The sequence below is a fragment of the Gigantopelta aegis genome, chromosome 4 (genome assembly GCF_016097555.1).
Source record: "Gigantopelta aegis isolate Gae_Host chromosome 4, Gae_host_genome, whole genome shotgun sequence".
NCBI classification, from domain to species: Eukaryota; Metazoa; Mollusca; class Gastropoda; order Neomphalida; family Peltospiridae; genus Gigantopelta; species Gigantopelta aegis.
The window spans coordinates 82481077-82501425 of record NC_054702.1 but is presented as its reverse complement, the minus strand read 5'-3'; the positions used below and the strand labels follow the sequence as shown (position 1 = coordinate 82501425).

The 20349-nt window shown below is 36.3% G+C and overlaps 1 protein-coding gene across 1 annotated transcript in view; it reads right to left on the bottom strand.

Annotated features, from left to right (window-relative positions):
- Positions 1 to 19236, bottom strand: part of LOC121371212 (cytoplasmic dynein 1 heavy chain 1-like) — an 83118-nt gene extending 63882 nt beyond the window's left edge. Inside the window, 21 exon segments of the mRNA XM_041496935.1 lie at positions 1424 to 1561; positions 1984 to 2130; positions 2632 to 2790; positions 3702 to 3881; positions 4152 to 4235; positions 4526 to 4597; positions 5013 to 5147; positions 6080 to 6208; positions 6907 to 7062; positions 7383 to 7469; positions 7854 to 8070; positions 8663 to 8754; positions 9329 to 9479; positions 9985 to 10154; positions 10529 to 10579; positions 10958 to 11178; positions 11703 to 11889; positions 12307 to 12562; positions 13071 to 13244; positions 17403 to 17493; positions 18920 to 19236. Of these exon segments, the coding sequence (XP_041352869.1) occupies positions 1424 to 1561; positions 1984 to 2130; positions 2632 to 2790; positions 3702 to 3881; positions 4152 to 4235; positions 4526 to 4597; positions 5013 to 5147; positions 6080 to 6208; positions 6907 to 7062; positions 7383 to 7469; positions 7854 to 8070; positions 8663 to 8754; positions 9329 to 9479; positions 9985 to 10154; positions 10529 to 10579; positions 10958 to 11178; positions 11703 to 11889; positions 12307 to 12562; positions 13071 to 13244; positions 17403 to 17493; positions 18920 to 19145 (3123 nt within the window). The 5' untranslated portion in view covers positions 19146 to 19236.
- Between the last annotated feature and the right edge of the window lie 1113 nt (positions 19237 to 20349).

The following is a 20349-nucleotide window of genomic DNA, read 5'->3' as shown; positions in this document are numbered from 1 at the left end:
TAGCACTTTGTGTGACACAATGACTGGTATTGTAAGCACTAAGAAAAGTATTTTCTGACTTGTACAGACCTCGCTGTGAAAAGTTGAGGGGAATCATTAACTACTCCACTAACTTAGATTATAGGGAGCCATACTGCTAACAAATTAATTCACGTGTTAAAGAGGAGCTACAAATTATTCAGTGGAGAGAGAGAGTGATAGCTCTGCTTAAAGGTTGAGACCTGCATACATGAACATTCTTTATTAATTATTCACCGATTCAATATAACAGGCCTTCTAGAATACGGTGGCCCGATGCCCGAGGCCAGTGTTTTTTGGATTCGGGCCAGTAAAAGTTATTTTGTGCAATCCCGATGGCAAGTGGTAAAAAAAAAAAAAAAAAAAAAAAAATCTACAACGCTACGTCCTACGATCATACAAAAACAAAATAAACATCTACAAGTCACTTCTTTCGATTTGCTATCACATGCAATATTTCACTAACAAATAGTTGGCCACCAGTAATCTCTGACCCATCCATGACATCAATATACCTATTGACATAACTTTATTAAAGTTATAAAATGTAAACATTGGAAAAACAAAAGTTCATTGTTTTGCCGCCTTTTTGTTTTTGACACTGGAATGCAAAGATTTGTTACTCTAATACTAATAATATGCAAAACGGTAACCAGTCTTTTATTAGTTTTAAAGGTTGCATGCCACTATTTACAAATTCTTTAAACATGTAAATTATTAATTTAATTTATAAAATATGACATAAATTACAAAAAGGTTTTTTAAAAAGCTTAGGAACACAGTATCATGAAATAGATAAATTTAACAAAGTACCCAAATTGAAAAATTATTATTAATATGGAGTGTGCGAGTGTGTTGGGGGGGGGGGGGGGAGCCTGAAACTGCAATACATGTACACTTTATGCTAATAAAGGTTCTTAATTGTTTCTTTTTCTCTTTTTGTTTTTTGAGGGGTTGGGGGTGGGGGTGAGTTCCCATTCATAAGTAAATAAATAATGTTGTTAATTGTTGTAATATGTCGGTAACATGGATTATTTTTTATAACTTCGGTGGTTTTAGTGGAAACAATTATTTTAAAATTTTAATAGGTACGGTAACTTTATTCTAAACTGATGAAAATTATTTGCATATTTTTCTAAACAAACCATAAAGCATGCCCAATGAGCCTATCTGTTGTGTAAATTGACAAATTGACTAAACATGATCTCAGTATGAAAAATGGACATTTAAAAAGTTAATTATTTTAATTTACTGTTTTGTTTGTTTTATTAACAGTAAAAATTGGGCAAGTGAATTTTTCACCATGGCCAGTGAATTTTCAAATCCACTGGCCCTATGGCAAGTGAATTTTAAAAATATTCTAGAACCCCTGAATATAATAAGTAATTACAAGAGCAACACTTACGGTAACATAGTTGTTGAATTCCAGCACAATCTTCTCAATGGCAGAGTAGGCATCTTCGAGGATGAGAGATCCCTGTGGTAACTTGGTCAGCACATTCCGATAGGCAGTCTCAGAAGCAGATTCAGCCTCCAACCCAACCTAAATAACAAATCACATGAAAGCACAAACACTTTTCATTTTATCTTCACGGGAAGAGTAATCAACAGATCACCTCTTTACTAAAACTAACAATGTATTTACTGAAGACAATGATGACAGATGATACGACAATTCATAACTCCATACATTTAGTTCTAAAAAAGAATAAATGCAATATTTTTTAAAACATAACAGCTATTTGCTATAATTATATATTTCAGGGATAGTGTTATAATATTAACTGTACTTGGGACACTAATAAACAAACTGAAATTGGGACACTAATAAAAAAAAAATATAAAAAAATACATGAAAGCAATTCACGAACAAACAAGTATAAAATACCAATAACTTAGGAAGTTTTGTTTGAAGTTGTCGTCTGAAAATCTAAGGAAAGATCACAAGGCAACACTGCAACAAACCTGGTATCTGGAGTGTTGTATTCTTGGCAGACTTGTGATGACAGCTTCCCACGCAAACAGCTCCTGCATGATGTTGGAACGTGCTTGAACAACTGGAGGACTGACATAAATCAGTTGGTTCGTAATCCTCAATTCATGGATGAAAGGCTGAAAAATCAAGAGTGATCAATTGAGCTAGACTCAAAAAAACTACTTTTAATAATAATTAAAAGCAAAATAAATTATGCATTATTTTCCTGTTTTTTACCTTTTGATAAAATACTATATAAAACATAAACTTAAATGTAAATACTATAATACCAATATTGCTTATTCCATAAATTGTTTGTATATGTACCATTAAATGGTTTTGGGAAAACATTTTTTAATTTTTTTTAATGAAAGAAGTGTTCAATGAAACCTGTCTAAACCAGCCCCTCCACTAACCGGAATCCTGTCAAAACCTGCAAAGTTTCACAGTCCCAAATTTCTCAATTTTAAAATGTGACCCTCTAAAACACAGGATCCTGTCTAAATCTAACAAAATTTAGATCCCAGGAATGATGCGATTAGACAAGTTTCACTCTACAATATAAGAAAACTGTTTGAATTTGTTTTACAATACGACCCCACCCTCAAAACAGAACAGAAAAAGAAAAAAGACTGTACCTTGATCTGTGGTTCACCACCTAGTTTGTGACCAACTTGTTTTGGCTCAGTGTCGGTGTCCATGTAGGATTCCATCTGTTCCTCTTCCTTCTTGCCCAGCAGACATTTTGTCCACGCGTCCAGACCAGCTTCCAGTCGGACAGCAAGCTGGTTTTCAACCTGAAGCAGCAGAAAACACATGTAGAATACTGTCTCATTAAACATGACAATATAGCATCTATATGAAAACGGTGAATACCTGCTATAAATATTTTATTAATAACAGTAAATTTTGCACAGTTTTATTTTTAAATATTTAATTTATTGTTTTGGAAGACTTAATAAAATCCACTGGTATTAAAATAACTGCCACAAAAAACCCTGCAAGTTAGACATAGAATATTGTCTTTAATCAGACAGAATACAGTGGTAAATACATTCTTCTCATTATCGTAAGTTTTTTTTGTTTAATGACACTGCTAGAGCACATTGATTAATTAATCATCAGAAATTGGATGTCAAACAGTTGGTAATTCTGACTCGTAATCATCAGAGGAAACCCGCTACATTTCTCAATTAGCAGCAAGGGATCTTTTATATATGCACTTTCCCACAAACAGGAAAGCACATACCACAACCTTTGACCAGTTATGGTTCACTGGTTTAATGAGAAAAACCCCAATTAACTAAATGGATCCGCCGAGGTGGTTTGATCATGCGACGTAAGCACCTCAGGTGATGCTCAACCGACTGAGATAAATCCCACCCTTAACACAAAACATGACAATGTAACATCTATATGACAAGAGTCAAAACTTGCTCTATTTTAATAACTATAAAAGTTACTAACCAAGTTTTATTTTTTTTAAATATTGTTTTAGGAACACAAAATAACTCTCAAAAAGAAATATTCCTGGCATAAACAGAATGTTGTCTTCAATCAGATAGAAAACCATAATAAACACATTCTATCAATTTTTTTTTCTTTCTAACTGAAGTATAATGCATTACAAATTTCCAGTATCCTCTCCCATACCCCTGCTCCAAAACCAAACTATAGTAAAAGCTGACAAGATCACTGGCCCTGTTACCTCTTCGTCCAGCTTTGAGACCCATTGTGGTAAATTGGAGAATGCGTGCAAACTGAGGTTGTCCACAGATTTCTGAATCTTGCTCAGAATCTCGCGGAATGTACTGGCATTGTAAGCACAGGTTTCCAGGGCCCGTAACTCCAGGGCTATTTCCTCCTCCATCACAAGAAGATCATCCACCTAAACAGATATATTGTATTGAAAAACAAAGTTTACAAAAAACAAGTACTAAATGTGTTTAATTCAAATCACATATATGTTCAGAAACATATCCTACACTGACTTTACTCTTTAAATTCACAATCACTAACAATTAAAAACAAAGAAAATCATGTTAGTGTACTTGCCTTTGTCCTATTTTAATGGAATTCACAAAATTATACACTAAGTTCTTGATGAATTATAAAACATCACACGCTAGTCATCTAACTAAAGTAAGTAAGTGGTTACCTTTTCTTGGAAATTGAAAACCGTGTCTGCCAGTCTCTGCACATAAGGATCCAATTTGTATGACTCCCACACCAGAGCACATCCCTGCAACAAAGACATCCTGCATTTTACAATATCCACAATTATCGTACCAAAAACACCGCTAGAATATATCAAAAATACTTCGTTTGACTCAAACAATATGATTATTAAAATGATAAATATTTGACTAACTTCTGTGAATGAATGACACTAACTGTATGAATGGTTTTAAACATTCTTGAAAAAAATTCATCTTTGTTTTTCTCTCTTCAGTAAGTATAAATCTATGTTATTGGGTATCCCTTATGTTAGATCATAATCTCTAAATGATCTTAAAGAAATAAAATTCTTACATCAGCTACCAGGTTTTGAACCTCCTTTCTGAGACCAGCCAGCAAAAGAGAAATGGATGGCTTAGCTGCAACCTGAAATTAAATAAGTTATATAAACCTAAAAACCAAAACCCAAACAAACATTAAAAACACCCCTAATCAACAAGTTACTATTCTAACATAAATTGAAGTAAGCACTTAATATTTCACAAAGTGAAATTTAAAAATGTTTTAAAATTATGTCTTTTTATCAACATTTGCGTGGTTCTATATCAAAAAGTTTACTTTTAACAGATGGAACAAAACAATTTAATGGATTTGCCAAGAGCTGACCTCACAGGATTGTTTTAAATCATAAATTTTTATTGTTTTTTTTACAACTGACACCAAGATTTATAAAAAATGAACTTAAATGTATAAATATCTTTTAACAGGTCCACTTATGTTAAACAATTGAAGTCAATAAACAGTGTATATGCCAAACACAGTATTTTCTTTTAATGCAAACCTTTTCCAATGTGCCCTCGTATGTGCGAACACTTTCAATGAGAGAAATGGCAAATGGGTAAAGCTGATTGGCCTGGTGAGCCTTGTTCACAATGGCCAATGGCACTCGGAATCCAAGCCATCTCAGGTTGCGCACCTAAGAAATATATATTAAAATATATTAACAAATCATAATAAGATGACCCAATATTTTATTAAAAAGACACGATCTGAATTCCTTCTTTTTACAAAATTAGTTGAGCACATTTGACTATCATCCGTGACTACCTTGTGATGGAAATATACGTCAACTATTTAGCAAGCAAAACATAATGGGCTGAATTTACAAAGCCTGTTTATATCTTGCATGTGTGTAACTACATACATTTACAATACTTAAACATCTGCATGTAACTACATACATTTACAATGTTTAAACATCCGCATGTAACTACAGACATTTACAATGTTTAAACATCTGCATGTAACTACAGACATTTACAATGTTTAAACATCCGCATGTAACTACAGACATTTACAATGTTTAAACATCCGCATGTAACTACAGACATTTACAATGTTTAAACATCCGCATGTAACTACAGACATTTACAATACTTAAACATCCGCATGTAACTACAGCCATTTACAATGTTTAAACATCCGCATGCAACTACAGCCATTTACAATGTTTAAACATCTGCATGCAACTACAGCCATTTACAATGTTTAAACATCCGCATGCAACTACAGACATTTACAATGTTTAAACATCCACATGTAACTACAGACATTTACAATACCTAAATCTTTGTGTTTAAGAGACGGGCTTTGTGAATTTGGCCCATTGTGTTCATCTGGTAACAATAAGGATTACCAACAGCATGCATCATGTAAAAAAAAAAAAAAATCAGCTTTTTACCTCCAATGTATCCAATTTTTTTTTTTAGTAAAACGATTTCGCTGGCTTGTTATTTTAAGTTATACAACATTATTTCTTTCTGTGTATGACATGACTAACAATGCAATTTAAATTTTTTTAGTTTATATTAATGTAGTTTCTAAATAAATTGCATATTTGTCACGTACCTCCTTTGAGAGCTGTATAATTTCACGCTGAAAGTTCACCACAAGTCGAAGGACATTTCCCTTGTTTGCTTGTCTTTGAGAAACTATTTCAAAAATCATTCCAACAACGTTCAACTGCCTATTTGTAACCTGTCATGAAAAAGAAAAATAAGACATTGAGGTTTTCATAGCCAAAATACTCTTCTAACTAATGAAACTTAACTCTAAATTAATGGGTAACTGTTTTGTAACTAGTTGAAAAAAGAAGAAGGGTAAACCACTGGGTTTCTTAAAAAAAACTGTCTATGTGCAAAAAGCAGAATTAAACAAGCAATATATAGAGGATACCTCCAAGTGTCTTGTGATGATAAATTATGATATCACAAAACACGAGGGTGTATTCTTTTTATCATTCTTTTTATTTGTGATAATTGTAAACAATGTCAGTAATGTGGGTTGAATGTCACTATATTTGGCAGCGGTAGACTCGTTATCTAGCAGAACGACAGTGGCGTGACGTCACTAATGATAGGTTTAGCGCTGAAACATACAGTGACGTAACAAAAGAAGCGATATCTCCTAGAATATCACAGAAGTTATCGCAAATAATAGTGCCAACGATATCTCCTACAAAAGCCTTTAATGGATGACAAAATAAGATGGTTTACATTATCATAAATACTCAGCTTATATTAAAAAATAGTTCTCTAAATTTGACACATTTTTATATGTATATATAATCAAATTTTAACAAGTTAAATTTTGCTAACTCAGTGTACTTGATAATCCTATACGTATCAGTTTTATACTATGGTCTGTAAACCTCAATGAAGACTATTGCTGCATACCTTTCTTGTCCAGTCTTCAAAGAGGTCTTGTGTGTTGAGCTTAGCTCTGAAGCTGTCACCGTCATTCTTCAGTTTCTGTCCTTCCACATGGTTCTCCCAGCCTTTGCCAAGAACATCCTCCACACGTTGCATGAACGCATTCAGCTGACGCTCAATCTGAGGAATAATGAATTAATTAATATTTAACGACACCCCAGTATGAAAAACACACCAGCTATTGGGTGTCAAAGATATTTATGTATTAGCTTATTAAAACTTGCAATTGATCCTGTGTGTCAAAAGAAAATGAATAGCCACCTACATCCTCTGCAAGATTGATATAGTAAAGCAAGCAACATGAGCATAATCCTTTCCAAGATGTCCTGGGATCATAGGATCAAGATAAACCCTTACCTTTAAATGTAACCTTGACCCAATTACTCTGAAAATGTTAATCACAAAATTATATTGTTAATAATAAATTATAGTTAAATTACCTGTCTTGCCCAGATGATGGATCCTGACACTGGAGGCAAATCTCGCACTTTGCTCATCCGACAGGCTTTACTTTGTGCATACTGAACCTGAAAGAGAAGAAAATCAAAGATGAATGAAACAATCTGCATTTAAAATTAATCCATCAAAACTGTTAAATGCTAAGAAAATAAAAATGCAGAAAAGAAACCTGGGTCAAAGCTTATACACTCAAGACAACAGATATGTTCACATTTTAACTACATTTGATTTGTACGAAATTAATAATCTTGAGTCTAAGACTTAAAAAGTTTAACAAGCATGGAGCCTGATAATACTCACTATTTAGGTAAATTATTATTATGTGTAAGTAAAATGTTTTGTTTGAATACAAACTATGTTATGATGACCATTTACCATTAAATAATGCTATGTTTCTTTCTTTGTTTTTCCAAATTGTATGAACTACAACATACTAAAAAATGTATTAATACCTTAAACTTTTCATGCAAGGATTCTATGTCATCTTTGACTCTCTGAATCAGCTGTGTCTGATACTCGCGTATTGCTCCACGAATGTGAGGTCGCACAAACAGAGCATTGAAGCGAGAGAAAATCCGGAACATCTCATTTGCATTTCTTGCTGTTCCCAGTTGGTCTCTCAAGCGAGCTGTGATCCTGGTTTCAACTCTATCTATTCTTTCATCATATCTGAAATAATAAGACATTACTGTTAAAAATCACATTATTAATATATCCGCAGTCAGTTTACTTAATTACGTTATCTAAAACCTCTTGTTCACAAACACATTATTTTCTCGCTCAATGTCCAGAGAAAACAAGATGAATAACTGATAAAGTAAATGATGACTGCCTGGTAACATTATACACCATCATTAAATCACCACCAACTATTCTAGGATGTAATGACAGAACACATTTTTAACGACACCACTACAGAACATTAATTAATTAATCATCAGCTATTGAATGTCAAACATTTGGTAATTCTGACTCGTAGTCATAAGTAGAAACCTACTACATTTGTCCACAAGCAGCAAGGGATCTTTTATATGCACTCTTCCACAGACAGGAAAACACATACCACATTCTCTGACTAGTTGTGGTGCACTGATTGGAACTAGAAGAAAAACAATCAGTTGAATGGATCCACCGAGGTGATTCGATCCTGCGATGCAAGCACGTTGGGTTAGCTTCAGCCGACTGAGCTAAATCTGCCCTGAAAACTGACAGAATACTATGCACACATGTGGAAGATGATAAAAGTTTTCACTGTTGTTACCTTTTGATGGCTGCTTCCCATGCTTCTGCTCCTTCCTTGGACGTGTCCACAACATCAACCTCCTTCACATTCTCATATGCAAGATTCACCTCCTACAAAAAAAAAAAAAAAAAATCTCATTCTCTTAACTAGTCACTTGCATGCATAAATCTGTATCTTTTTACAAAGTACTTCAAAAATGTATATGGCATGACCAGTGCAGTTTGACAATAACTTCAACACAACATATTTACAAAAAAAAAGAAGAAGCTCTGGACACAATACTTTCATAATTTCTCAAATATAATTATACAATTAGCAAGAAATAATTTATGTGAGCGGTCACCAAAATATTTTCCTTTAATATGGAACAGGTAGTGAATTAAAGTTTGTTTGTTTTGTTTAATGACACCACTACAGCACATTGATTAATTAATCATTGGCTATTGGGATGTCAAACATTTGGTAATTCTGACATTTAGTCATTAGAGGGATCTTTTTCTTTTATATGCACTTTCCCACAGAAAGGAATGCACATACCATGACCTTTGATCTTTTGTTGTGGAATGGTTGAAATGAGAAAAAAACCCCACAAAAACAACTGACTGGATCCACTGAGGTGGTTTGATCCTGCGACACAAGCACCTCAAGGGAGCACTCAACCAACTAAATCTTGCCTCTTCTCACCTCAATGGCATTAACATCAGCTGCTTCATCGACAAGTGGATCTTTGTTGTCTGGCTCCTCAACCATTGGAGTTCCAGCCCGCCCCTTGCTGGTGGATGGACGCAGCACTCGCATGATCACGGAACGCAGCTGCTCATGTTGGTGCCGGAATCTAAAACACCACGTGTAGTAAGCTGTTAAAACTATTGCAATCAAAGTTTAATGTAATTAAGTATTCTGGTTTTAAAGTCTATTGTATTTAAGTATTGAACTAATTTATTACCAGGTTGCCATTCTCACTCCTCGTGTCACCATCAAGTTCCCACCTTTTCAGTTGGTAAGTTGGGTCTGAATGCATTAATAACTTAATCTATACAATACCTTTCATTTCACAGAGTTGGAAAAAACCCCATTAAAAAACCCCACCCCACATCAGAACACTTTGTGTTACTCAGTAGAAAATTATAAAAAAACAAAAACAACATCAGTTAGTTAAAAAGTACAACAAATATTCAGTCATTTGTAAGTAAAAAGTAACAGTATACTAATAAAATACTTAAGAAAACTTCACTCATAAAACTGTAAAAATTACAAGTTAGGACTACAAATTCAAGCTGGTTTCAACTTTAGTTCCTGACATTAAAATATCTTTTTATGTACGTTTCCAGATCACTTACCTCCTCATGTGATCCAGCCTAGCCTGCAGTTTCTTGTGAACTGGATTTATCCTCCAAACCATGCGCAGATGTTCCTCCCTCTTCTTTTTGACAAGATCACGCAACATGCCCTGAAGCTTGTCATATTCATCATCCCACATCGTGAAGACCTCAAAGCAGGCACTCAGCACCTACAGGAAAAATCAGATGAGATTATATTTGGAATTAAAACAGCTGTGAGTGGCAGTTGTTAGTTTAACGTAACAATTTGCAGTGCCTATGTACTATGTAAATAGTATATTATTATCATCATCACCAAAAATCATTTTAATTCAATATTACTGCTATAAAGTTATATATTTATGTAATGTTTACAATTTAAGAACTATAAATGTTGTTTGCCATCACTTTTGCTCTGTTGCTGGGTTTTTTCCCAATATTAAAAAAAAAAAATCTCTAAAAGGCATGCTACATGTGATGCTGTTTTCCTCATTTTCATACATTTATTACAAAAAAGTTGAGGTTTTTAATTTGTATGTAATTTTATTAAGTTAACAAATTTTACCTTTTCAAACTCATCATATGGGATGTGCATCAACCTCCTGGTACCAAGCACCTAAAAACAAAGAATGCATATTTTATTGTATGCCCATCATGTTTCAAATAATTTTACTGCTAATCATATAACTACAGACTAACATGTTTAAAACATGATAGTAATAATGTGTTTGCTGTGTAACAATGCATATAATTCTCACATTTCACTTTTTTTCTTACTAATTCTGGATGTTCAGTAAAGTGCAATATTGGACACATGTCTAAAGCAGATAGCTGGCATTCCACACAATCAATATAATTATCTATAATGAACATTTATCATAAAATGCATCAGAAACAAAACACCAGTTATTGGCTTATTTGACAAGCATGTTGGTTACTTAAATTGTCTAAATAAAATAAAAGACAGCTACCAGAGATGTTGTCATCTCATTACCTTGAGCAGCTGGGTCTGCAGATCACGTGATATTGCCTCTACGAGTTTCAGGGCTCGCTGAATGGGATATTTGGTTGGCCTGATCTTGCGAAGGTGAATGAAGATGCCTTGTAGTGCAATGCGGATCCTGTCCAGCTCGGTGGCGGATAGCAAGTCATTGATGGGGAAATCTTTCATCAGCTGGTTGTAATCGTTCACTGTAGCCATAGCTTGCTTCAGTCCTACAGCATGTAATAAATAATAACATGAAAGGAGATGTCTACCATAGAATAACAAACAATTTCAATTCAATCATAAGGACTTATGTATGTAAACAGAATATTTTGTGGATTAAACAAAATTATTTTAAATAACTGATCCATTTAAAAAAATATTAGTGTGGCACCAAAGCAGTAATGTCACTTACTCAATGACCATATTTTCTACGACTGAGCATAGGCAATCTTTTCAAGTATATTCATATTCTGGTCAGAAATGTATGGTGGGTCAACATGGAGACTTTCATGGAGTGAAAGAACTATGGAAATTTCATGCTACTTAACTGAATATGTCTTATGTAAGAAAGGTACTTAAAAACTGTCTATTTTTGATGGGAACTATATCTACTATGGAACTGATGATAAGGGTTTAGTCAATATAATCTTAATCCCTATCAACAGCTTTTCAAAGTTAACAGCTTGGTTTTTCTTTTAATTTAGATCAAAGAAAACGTTATTTGAAAGATTTTGTAAAATAGTTATCTCACCAGTGTCTGTGTCAAAGCTGACTGTTGCATGAAATCTCTTGCCATGTTTGAGGATGTCCAGAGTGAGCACAACCTCAATGCTTTCCCTCTTTTCTTGGATACGCAGCAGCGCCCTCTCCAGGTTGAGCCAGAAACTAATCTCCTGCAGGGCCGTTCCTGAAGCTGGATCGCGATCAAGCTTGGTAACCTATTTAGAAAAAAGAAGAAAAAGATTTGCCTTTATATGCAGATAACAATTATCAATATGTCCATGAGTGTATGCCTAGTCAGCAAAAATCTGAAAAATGTGAGACGGCTTTAAAAAACTAAATTTATTTTTTCACTACATTTTCTGGGAAAGCATGACCTGTACCCTCTCTTAGAAACCAGTCTGGAGTCCCTCTAGCATAATCTGCTGGAGCTGTTTATCAAAGAACAAGGACAGGAAGAGTTTTCTGAATGATTTTCATCTTGTGTTAATAAAGATTTAAATCCATGCATTGACTGAAATCATATGACACTAAAGTAAAGTTAATTAATATCAAGGCAAAATATCATCAAAAACTAAGATGATATTCCACTGTTTGCTCTCCCACCACTATCTCCAACTACCATGCAGCAGTACCTTTTGGATCTCCCTAATCCACCGGTTGACACCACTCTGAAGGCTGTTCAAAAACTGAGCATCTTCTACTTTATCACCGAAGTCCTCCACCTTAGCCTTGCGGTTTTCCTCGGAACACTTCTTGATGACACTTGACACAACTGGGTTGATGGGCAAGGTGATCTCAGGGATGTCTATATTCTGCTGAAGGTGAAGTAAGCCCATCTCCAGTTCTGCAATTTTCTTCTCAACAGTCGGTGCCATTTTGTCTCCATCTCTGTTGAAACAATGCAAAAATTAATACAATGAAATCATGCAATATTGTTTTAACTAGAACTGCAAAGCTTAAATAAAATTCTGGAAATGCAAACAAAATATTCCAAACATATATTACATGATGTCTGCAAACACAGGGACCATAGCAGAAGTGAATAAATGGTCATTTTGTAACTTTAACCAGAATTTAACCAAATATTGACGTCAGTTAGCCAGTTAGATATTGTCTTTCTACTGATTCCCATTGTACATTGCATGCAAAAAATTAACTATATTCTCTTAAAATATTATGACGTGAGCTGCATCTCTATTATCGTACTAAGCAATTTAAAATAGCTGATGTGACATAATTTTTAGTTAGCCATAAGATTGCACTGCAATGCATTTCTTAAAGTCATCCACAATTCATTTAATAAAAAAAACCCCAACATCAGATCAAGATGTCTAATCCACATATAGTGGTTAGTAAATCCAATCAACTGTTCCAACTATAACAGTTTCCAGGATACCTTTCTGCTTTTCCTGTCTCGCGAATGTAAGATTTGAAGTACGGTCCCATGGCGTTACTGACATAGGCATGCAGCGTCTCATACGGCGACCCCTCACTGAAGTTCATCACACGCAGCTGTGAAGGGAAGCCTTTGTCAGCCTCAACAATCGGTCCTCTCTTAACCAACACCATACTAGAACAAGAGAAAGAGTAAAATTATAATTTTGAAACATACTAACTTAAGATAACAAAAATCAACCACCCCTGAATTTATCCAAGTACAGTGAAAACCCTCTAAACCAGACAACCACTGGACCAAGTTTAGTTACAAGAGGTAAACTATACAATTTACAACAGTCGACATACTATATACTGTATACAATGCATTCCCCCATTCCCCAATTTACAACAGTCGACATACTATACTGTATACAATGCATTCCCCAATTCATATTTTCCACCGTTTTGCACACGACACTCAATGGAAACGAAAATATAATAAAAGATTTTTTTTTCTCAAAATGGTGGCTTTTGTTTTGATTTTTTCGGCAAGTACTTTCGCTTGATCGATAGCTGATTGTGACAGCTAATTTGATAATAAATTTAATAGTTTTACCAACAACGAAAATCACCAAATATTGCAATATGAATTGTAGTTTGGGTTTAAAAAAAAAAATCTGGTCAGAAAACCACTGTTATTGGGAATAATGGACAAGTACTGGACAGCTGGCCACAAATGCCCGTAAGTAAATGCAACTTTTTCGATTTTTTTGCCTAATTTTAATCACCATTAGCTGATCTAAAAATAATAAAAATTACGAAAGCCCACGAAATTAATACTTACCGTTTCATATATGAACTTTATTTCATGTATTTATAAAATATTTAAGTGAATATATACTCTTCAAAAGAAGAAACGCAAAACCACATTGTCGTAACATTTGGAGAATTGATTTAATTATTGAATGGTGAGTCCGATAATTACCAAATGTTGCAGGATTGTTCACAATTCACTCTAGTCCATTGTGAGTAAGTGATAGGACACACCACCAAGGTCAAGGTCATCTGGAGTCAATACTGGGTGTGGCCTCCACGTGTGTTGACAACTGCCTGGCACCGCCTGCCCATTGAAGCAACCAGAGTACGGATGACGTCCCGGGGGATGGTGGCCCACTCGGCCTGCAAGGCTGCTGCCAGCTCGGGCAGGGTCTGGGGCTGTGGTTGTCGCTGTCGGTCCAACTCGTCCCATAGATGCTCAATTGGGTTCAAATCCGGTGATATCGATGGCCAAGGAAGGACATTAATGTTGTTGTTCTGTAGGAAAGCCGTTGTGAGACGTGCTGTGTGAGGCCTGGCGTTGTCATGTTGGAACACTGCGTTGGCGTTGGCCATAACTGGAACGATGTGTGGCCGGAGGATCTGGTCAATGTAGCCCTGTGCATTCAGGTTGCCCTGCACGTGGACCAGGTCAGTTCTGCCAGTGTGTGAGATGGCTGCCCACACCATGACACTACCCCCGCCGAATCTGTCCACTTCCTGCACGCAGTTTGCCGCATAACGTTCACCACGACGCCTATACACGCGACATCTTCCATCATGACGTCGGAGCAGAAATCGGGACTCGTCACTGAACCATACCTGTCTCCATCGCAGTTGGGGCCATTGTCGATGAATCTGGCACCACTGCAGTCGGAGTCGACGGTGTTGTGGTGTTAAGATGACACCTCGAACTGGACGTCTGGCACGAATTCCTACCTCACGTAGACGGTTCCGTACGGTCTGGTCGGATATCCTGCGCAAACCTGGTATTGCTGCGGCTGTGGAGGTGGCAGTAGTCAATCGTTCCCGAAGGTGGCGTACCCGGATGTAGCGGTCCTGCCCTGGGGTAGTGACCCGTGGTTGACCGGATCTAGGGAGGTCACGTGTTGATCCATGTTGCTGGTAACGGTCCCACAGTCTGGAGATGGTGCTTGGGGACACATGGAATGCCCTGGCAACGGCCGTTCTGGATTCGCCTGCGTCTAGTCGGCCGATGGCATTGTTTCTCTGCGGTTCACTGAGACGTGGCATGTCCTGGATTGTCAACTGTCGGCCAGATACAGAGGCCAGGCAAGCGAACACCCTGCACTTTTATACTGTCGGTGTTCATGTTGCACGTGCAGACAACGCACGTGCAGTGGTGACATGGTTTGCACGTGGCTGCGTTTTTGCGAATATTCACATTTTGGAACTTTATTGTACAGTAGCTGCGTTTTATCGAATGTAACCGTGGGAATGTGTTTGGGACATGCAATGACCTTATATTCACAAAGCATGAACCGGTAGGAAACATAAAATCGGAGGTATAACCCATTTGTACCCTTTTGCGTTTCTTTTTTTGAAGAGTATATCTGAGTAAAAATTATAAACTTGTACCCACTCAACGTGGTTTTTGTTAAAAATTAATCCAGTAGTCTAAAGGTTAAAAAGGGACCAGGAAAAAAAATCACTTTTAAAACAAACTGCCATATATAGGGAGGCTCAAAATTGCTGTTGGTGGGCCATTTCATCCGCACAATTAAAAAATCAAAATTGCCATGGGTGATAAATTCTTAAGCAGGGCTCGCGCTGTCGGTAGCCAAATTAGCCATTGGCTAATTTTTACAAAAAATGGCTAATAAAATTTGCAAGTGGCTAAAATTTTGGCTAAGCCATGTTCTATCTTCTGATGTGAACAAACGGTTACATAATCTATCCGACACCTCAAACATAATAATACTAGTAATACTACCAAATATTCAATTAGCGTAATAGCCATCTCGCGACCGGTAACGAGAAACGGTGTCGTGCAGAATACAGCGTAGGTCTTATAATGTTTGCTTATGTTAATAATCACGGTTATTAATTTTAACGGCATGCATTCAACATGTATGACAGCAATGTCTGGAAGATCTGTAACTTGTTATTTTCACTTAGTAAAATCATTGAACCAAAGTAATAAAAACAGACCGACAATGCGTGTCAATTTGAATACACATGCCAGTTCAGGGCCGAAAGACATGTAGGCCATCTCAAGGGATGAGTTAGCCAGACTGAACGAAAACAAAACGTTCGCTAAACTGGTTTGTGCGCTTCACGTTAAACCAAATCGACACGACGATCACCAATCAAATAGTTCGCGAATGTTAGGAAGAACGTTCGTTGGCTGAACTGAGGAAAGCTCTCGGCGCGAATATACGTCACGCTTCAGGGTCAGCCGACACCCTCATGTCAAGAGACATTGTTGCAGACATTAAACAATACGATTACGTAAAAGTAAATCTTGATGTAAATTTGTAAAAAAAACTAGTTGTTCGCATCAATGAATACCTAACTGCAGTTTTTGTTTATTCCTTTGACTTTGTTAATTTCGTACCCATGGTCGAGAGCACACATGCAGATCGCGATCGCCGAAAATGAAAATGCAGTATTTAAATTGTACAAATTGCAGTTAAATGTACACTGAATAAAATTAGTTTACAATAATCATATTTGTTAGATAATTTTAGATATAAATTTGTAAGACTGTGAGGTGACATTTAATAAGTTAGCTGGATTTTAAGAAGACCGTAAATTTTAATTTTTTTGAAGGTTGGGATTTTTTTTAATAAATGGAGTATACTGTGAAGTCGGCATTCTTAGCCGAGGTATTTTGTAAGCATAAATCACAACAAGCATTTAACACGACGCTGAAATCAACAGCAACAACATGGCACAAATTATGAAATTGTTTGGGGTGGGGAATTGATGGGTCACTTTAAAAAAATGTTTAAAAAAAAAAGCAATTCAAACTAACATAAAGATTGCTATTTAAAGAAATAATGAGCTCTATATATAAAATAATAATAATAAAAAAAAAAGCTCTCAAATTTTTATTTGGGAAAAAAGGAAGAAATAAAAAAAAAAAACCTCCATAAACATCCACCCACCCCCATATTTCTGTATGTTTGTTAATTTAATGTCATAGGCCTTAGAAGTGGGGGTGGGTGTATGGGTACGGGCTTCAAACTGAGGATATTGCATAACCCCATTCCAACCCCACCCCCGCTGAAAAACTGAAGTAATATATTAACTGCCCCTACCCCCATTGAGGTTTTGTTATTCCAATTTATTCCAGTTTGTACACAATTAGCTGAAAAAGATACATTTTCATATATAAACAGTACTGCGTAAAACAAATTTGGCTAAAGCATTTTCAATATGGCTAATAAAAATTCCATTTGGCTAATATTTTGGCTACAGGTATTTTTGATCCAGGGTGAGCCCTGCTTAAGTTCGAGCCTTGTAATGCACTTACTTTTAAACCTTGAGACTACTACAATACAGCACATACCTGGCCACCTTGGAGCTAATGAACTGGACACCAGTAGTAATGGTGTATGTGGTTGTCCCCTCCACCTCAGCACCACCTTCTGCCACCTCATCTGAAAACATGTTAATAAGGAAAATTAAGTTGTGACATACATATTAAAACAATGATGGATATTTGCATAAACTATTTGCATAACAATTGTCTGTTTATAAACAGTGAAATACTTTAGAACCAAATGCTTATGTCACCAAAACTGGTCTCCTGAGATTATTATTATCTTTAAAACAAGGCGCAAAGCAGCACTTTATATTTACTCGCCAACTGGCTAGTATTTAAATAGGGGTGGGGTGATTAATAGCAATATATGGAAATTGCAGTTTTAGGCCCACAGATCAATGCACCATTTTCCAATTTTTATTTTTAAAACAAGGTACATGTGTCAGCATTTTCACACCTTGCACTCTGCTGATAATCCCAATGAAGCAGTATGTTATTTTGGTCAATCACAGTGCTCGAATCTGTTACACCTGACATGTCTGCATGTGTGACGGTGACCCCAGGACCTGCACTGAACCTGTTAATTTTTTTGCCAAGACCATAAAAATTGTAACTCCCAAAACAGGAACTGACCTCTGTGATGAATCTGCCGATTTTAGGCATTATGCAGGGTGTTCGTTTTAAAATTTGACTTGATGCCCATGGCCTTGTTTTACAAAAAAATTGAATTTTCCTTTTTAATTTCAAAAATATCTCTTTAAGTTGTTAGAATTTAAAAGAGTAATAAGTACTATAATATATATATACTTGTATTTATGCAAATTAATATATTTTACATTAGGAAATGTTATGGGTGAGGGTAGGGGTGTTTGTCAAGTGTTATGTATGGTTTTCAAAATATATCTTTATATAATAATAAACAAAAGGAATATTTACATAATTTAGTCCAAAATTGGGAATATAAAAACACATCGCCTTTAGGGAATGGTGTGTTTAATGGTGTTTATCGGAGTCTACAAACATAGGTGATAAAATTCTGCTATGAGCTTTATAAGTATTAAAATGCAGTATCACCTGATGATCCACTGCATGTCCAAGTGGTCAGACCAATCGGTTACAGTCTCAACTTTAGCACTGTTGTTTGAAGTGTTTAATACAATATCCAGTTCATAATGCTATTTCAATATCCCAAAGGGTCATGGAAGTCTTTTCATTATTAATGCAGCATGCAAGTAGAAATCCACAAATTGATTTTAAATGTTTTAAGAATTCATTTACAATCGGAACAGTTTGATGACTCACAAGACTTTCCAAATGTGGTAAATAAAGCATTCAAAACACTCAACCTTGAAATATATAACCAATAAAGTGTAACAGGTGTTAATTATAGTGTAAAATGGGACTAGGACGAGTTGACCAATCATTACTGTGAGCAGTTTTGGGGCAAGATAACCTGCTCTGGCCAACAATACTTACTCCACCTCTTCAATTAGCCATAACACACCTACAAATAATTAAACATAAATAAAAATAATAATAACCTTTGGTCGATGTTCTCTGTATTAACAGAGTTGGACATTGAGAATCGCTCAAAAACTTCTTTATAACCTCAATAGTTTGCTTGTCGGATACCGCCTTTTGGAGTGCTGCCAAGTCTGGATCATCGTCGTCCAACAACACTGGAACTACTCTCCGAATGTAGCCTAAAAACTCAGAAGTGTCTGCTACAGACTGCACTGACTGATCTTGGTCAGTCGTTTCAGCCATTGCTGCAGCAAATGGCTGCTTAATGGGTGTACACTGTAATTAGCTTTTATAAACGGTCTCCTGACAAAAATTTATCTGGGCACCAGCATCACCGCATCAACACGTCACTTCCTATGAGATCATCGTCCGATATTATCTCCCCTTGAACACGGTGCAACATGAGGTTGCATAATACCATATCACTTCTCATTGATGACAAAGTAAAACCTTCTGAAAAATATGACACCTGAGATGCTATCGATCGAATATTCTCCCTTTTTTTCTCATACTATTCATGACTGGTATATCGGATGCTCTGATATGTGCTATTGTGCCCATGTTTTACATTACGTCTACTGTATGCGTGAAGGTGTGAAGACTGCTTATTTGCTACACCTTGTTATTGTAAACTTAATTTTGTGCTTATAAGGTTCAAACACGCTGTCATGGGCACACCTCAGCTACCTGGGATGTCCGTCCAGGACACTGAGCTAATTGTTAGTTGTTACTGGGTTAGTGAGAGAGAAGAGGGTGTAGTGCTTTTACAGGTCTGCCCTGGGTGGAAAGAAAGAAAAAAAGAAAGAAATGTTTTTATTTAACGACGCACTCAACACATTTTATTTACGGTTATATGGCGTCAGACATATGGTTAAGGACCACACAGATTTGGAGAGGAAACCCGCTGTCGCCACTACATGGGCTACTCTTTCCGATTAGCAGCAAGGGATCTTTTATTTGCGCTTCCCACAGGCAGGATAGCACAAACCATGGCCTTTGTTGAACCAGTTATGGATCACTGGTCGGTGCAAGTGGTTTACACCTACCCATTGAGCCTTGCGGAGCACTCACTCAGAGTTTGGAGTCGGTATTTGGATTAAAAATCTCATGCCTCGACTGGGATCCGAACCCAGTACCTACCAGCCTGTAGACCGATGGCCTAACCACGACACCACCGAGGCCGGTGCCCTAGGTGGAAGTCAAAATACCACTTTACACCGGTAGGCCTATCGGGCTGCGAACCCTGTATCTACAAGCCTTATGTCCGATGGCGTAAACACGACACCACATTGTCCGGTTTGTCAGTGTTGTTTAAAATAACCCTTTTATAGAACAGTAAACATTTACTGTGGCCGCTTAATACAGGTATTTTGGCGATTTTGGATCCACTTTAGATAGGTGACCGCTGGCCGCGTTAGATAGGTGAATGTTTATTACGATCCCGTGA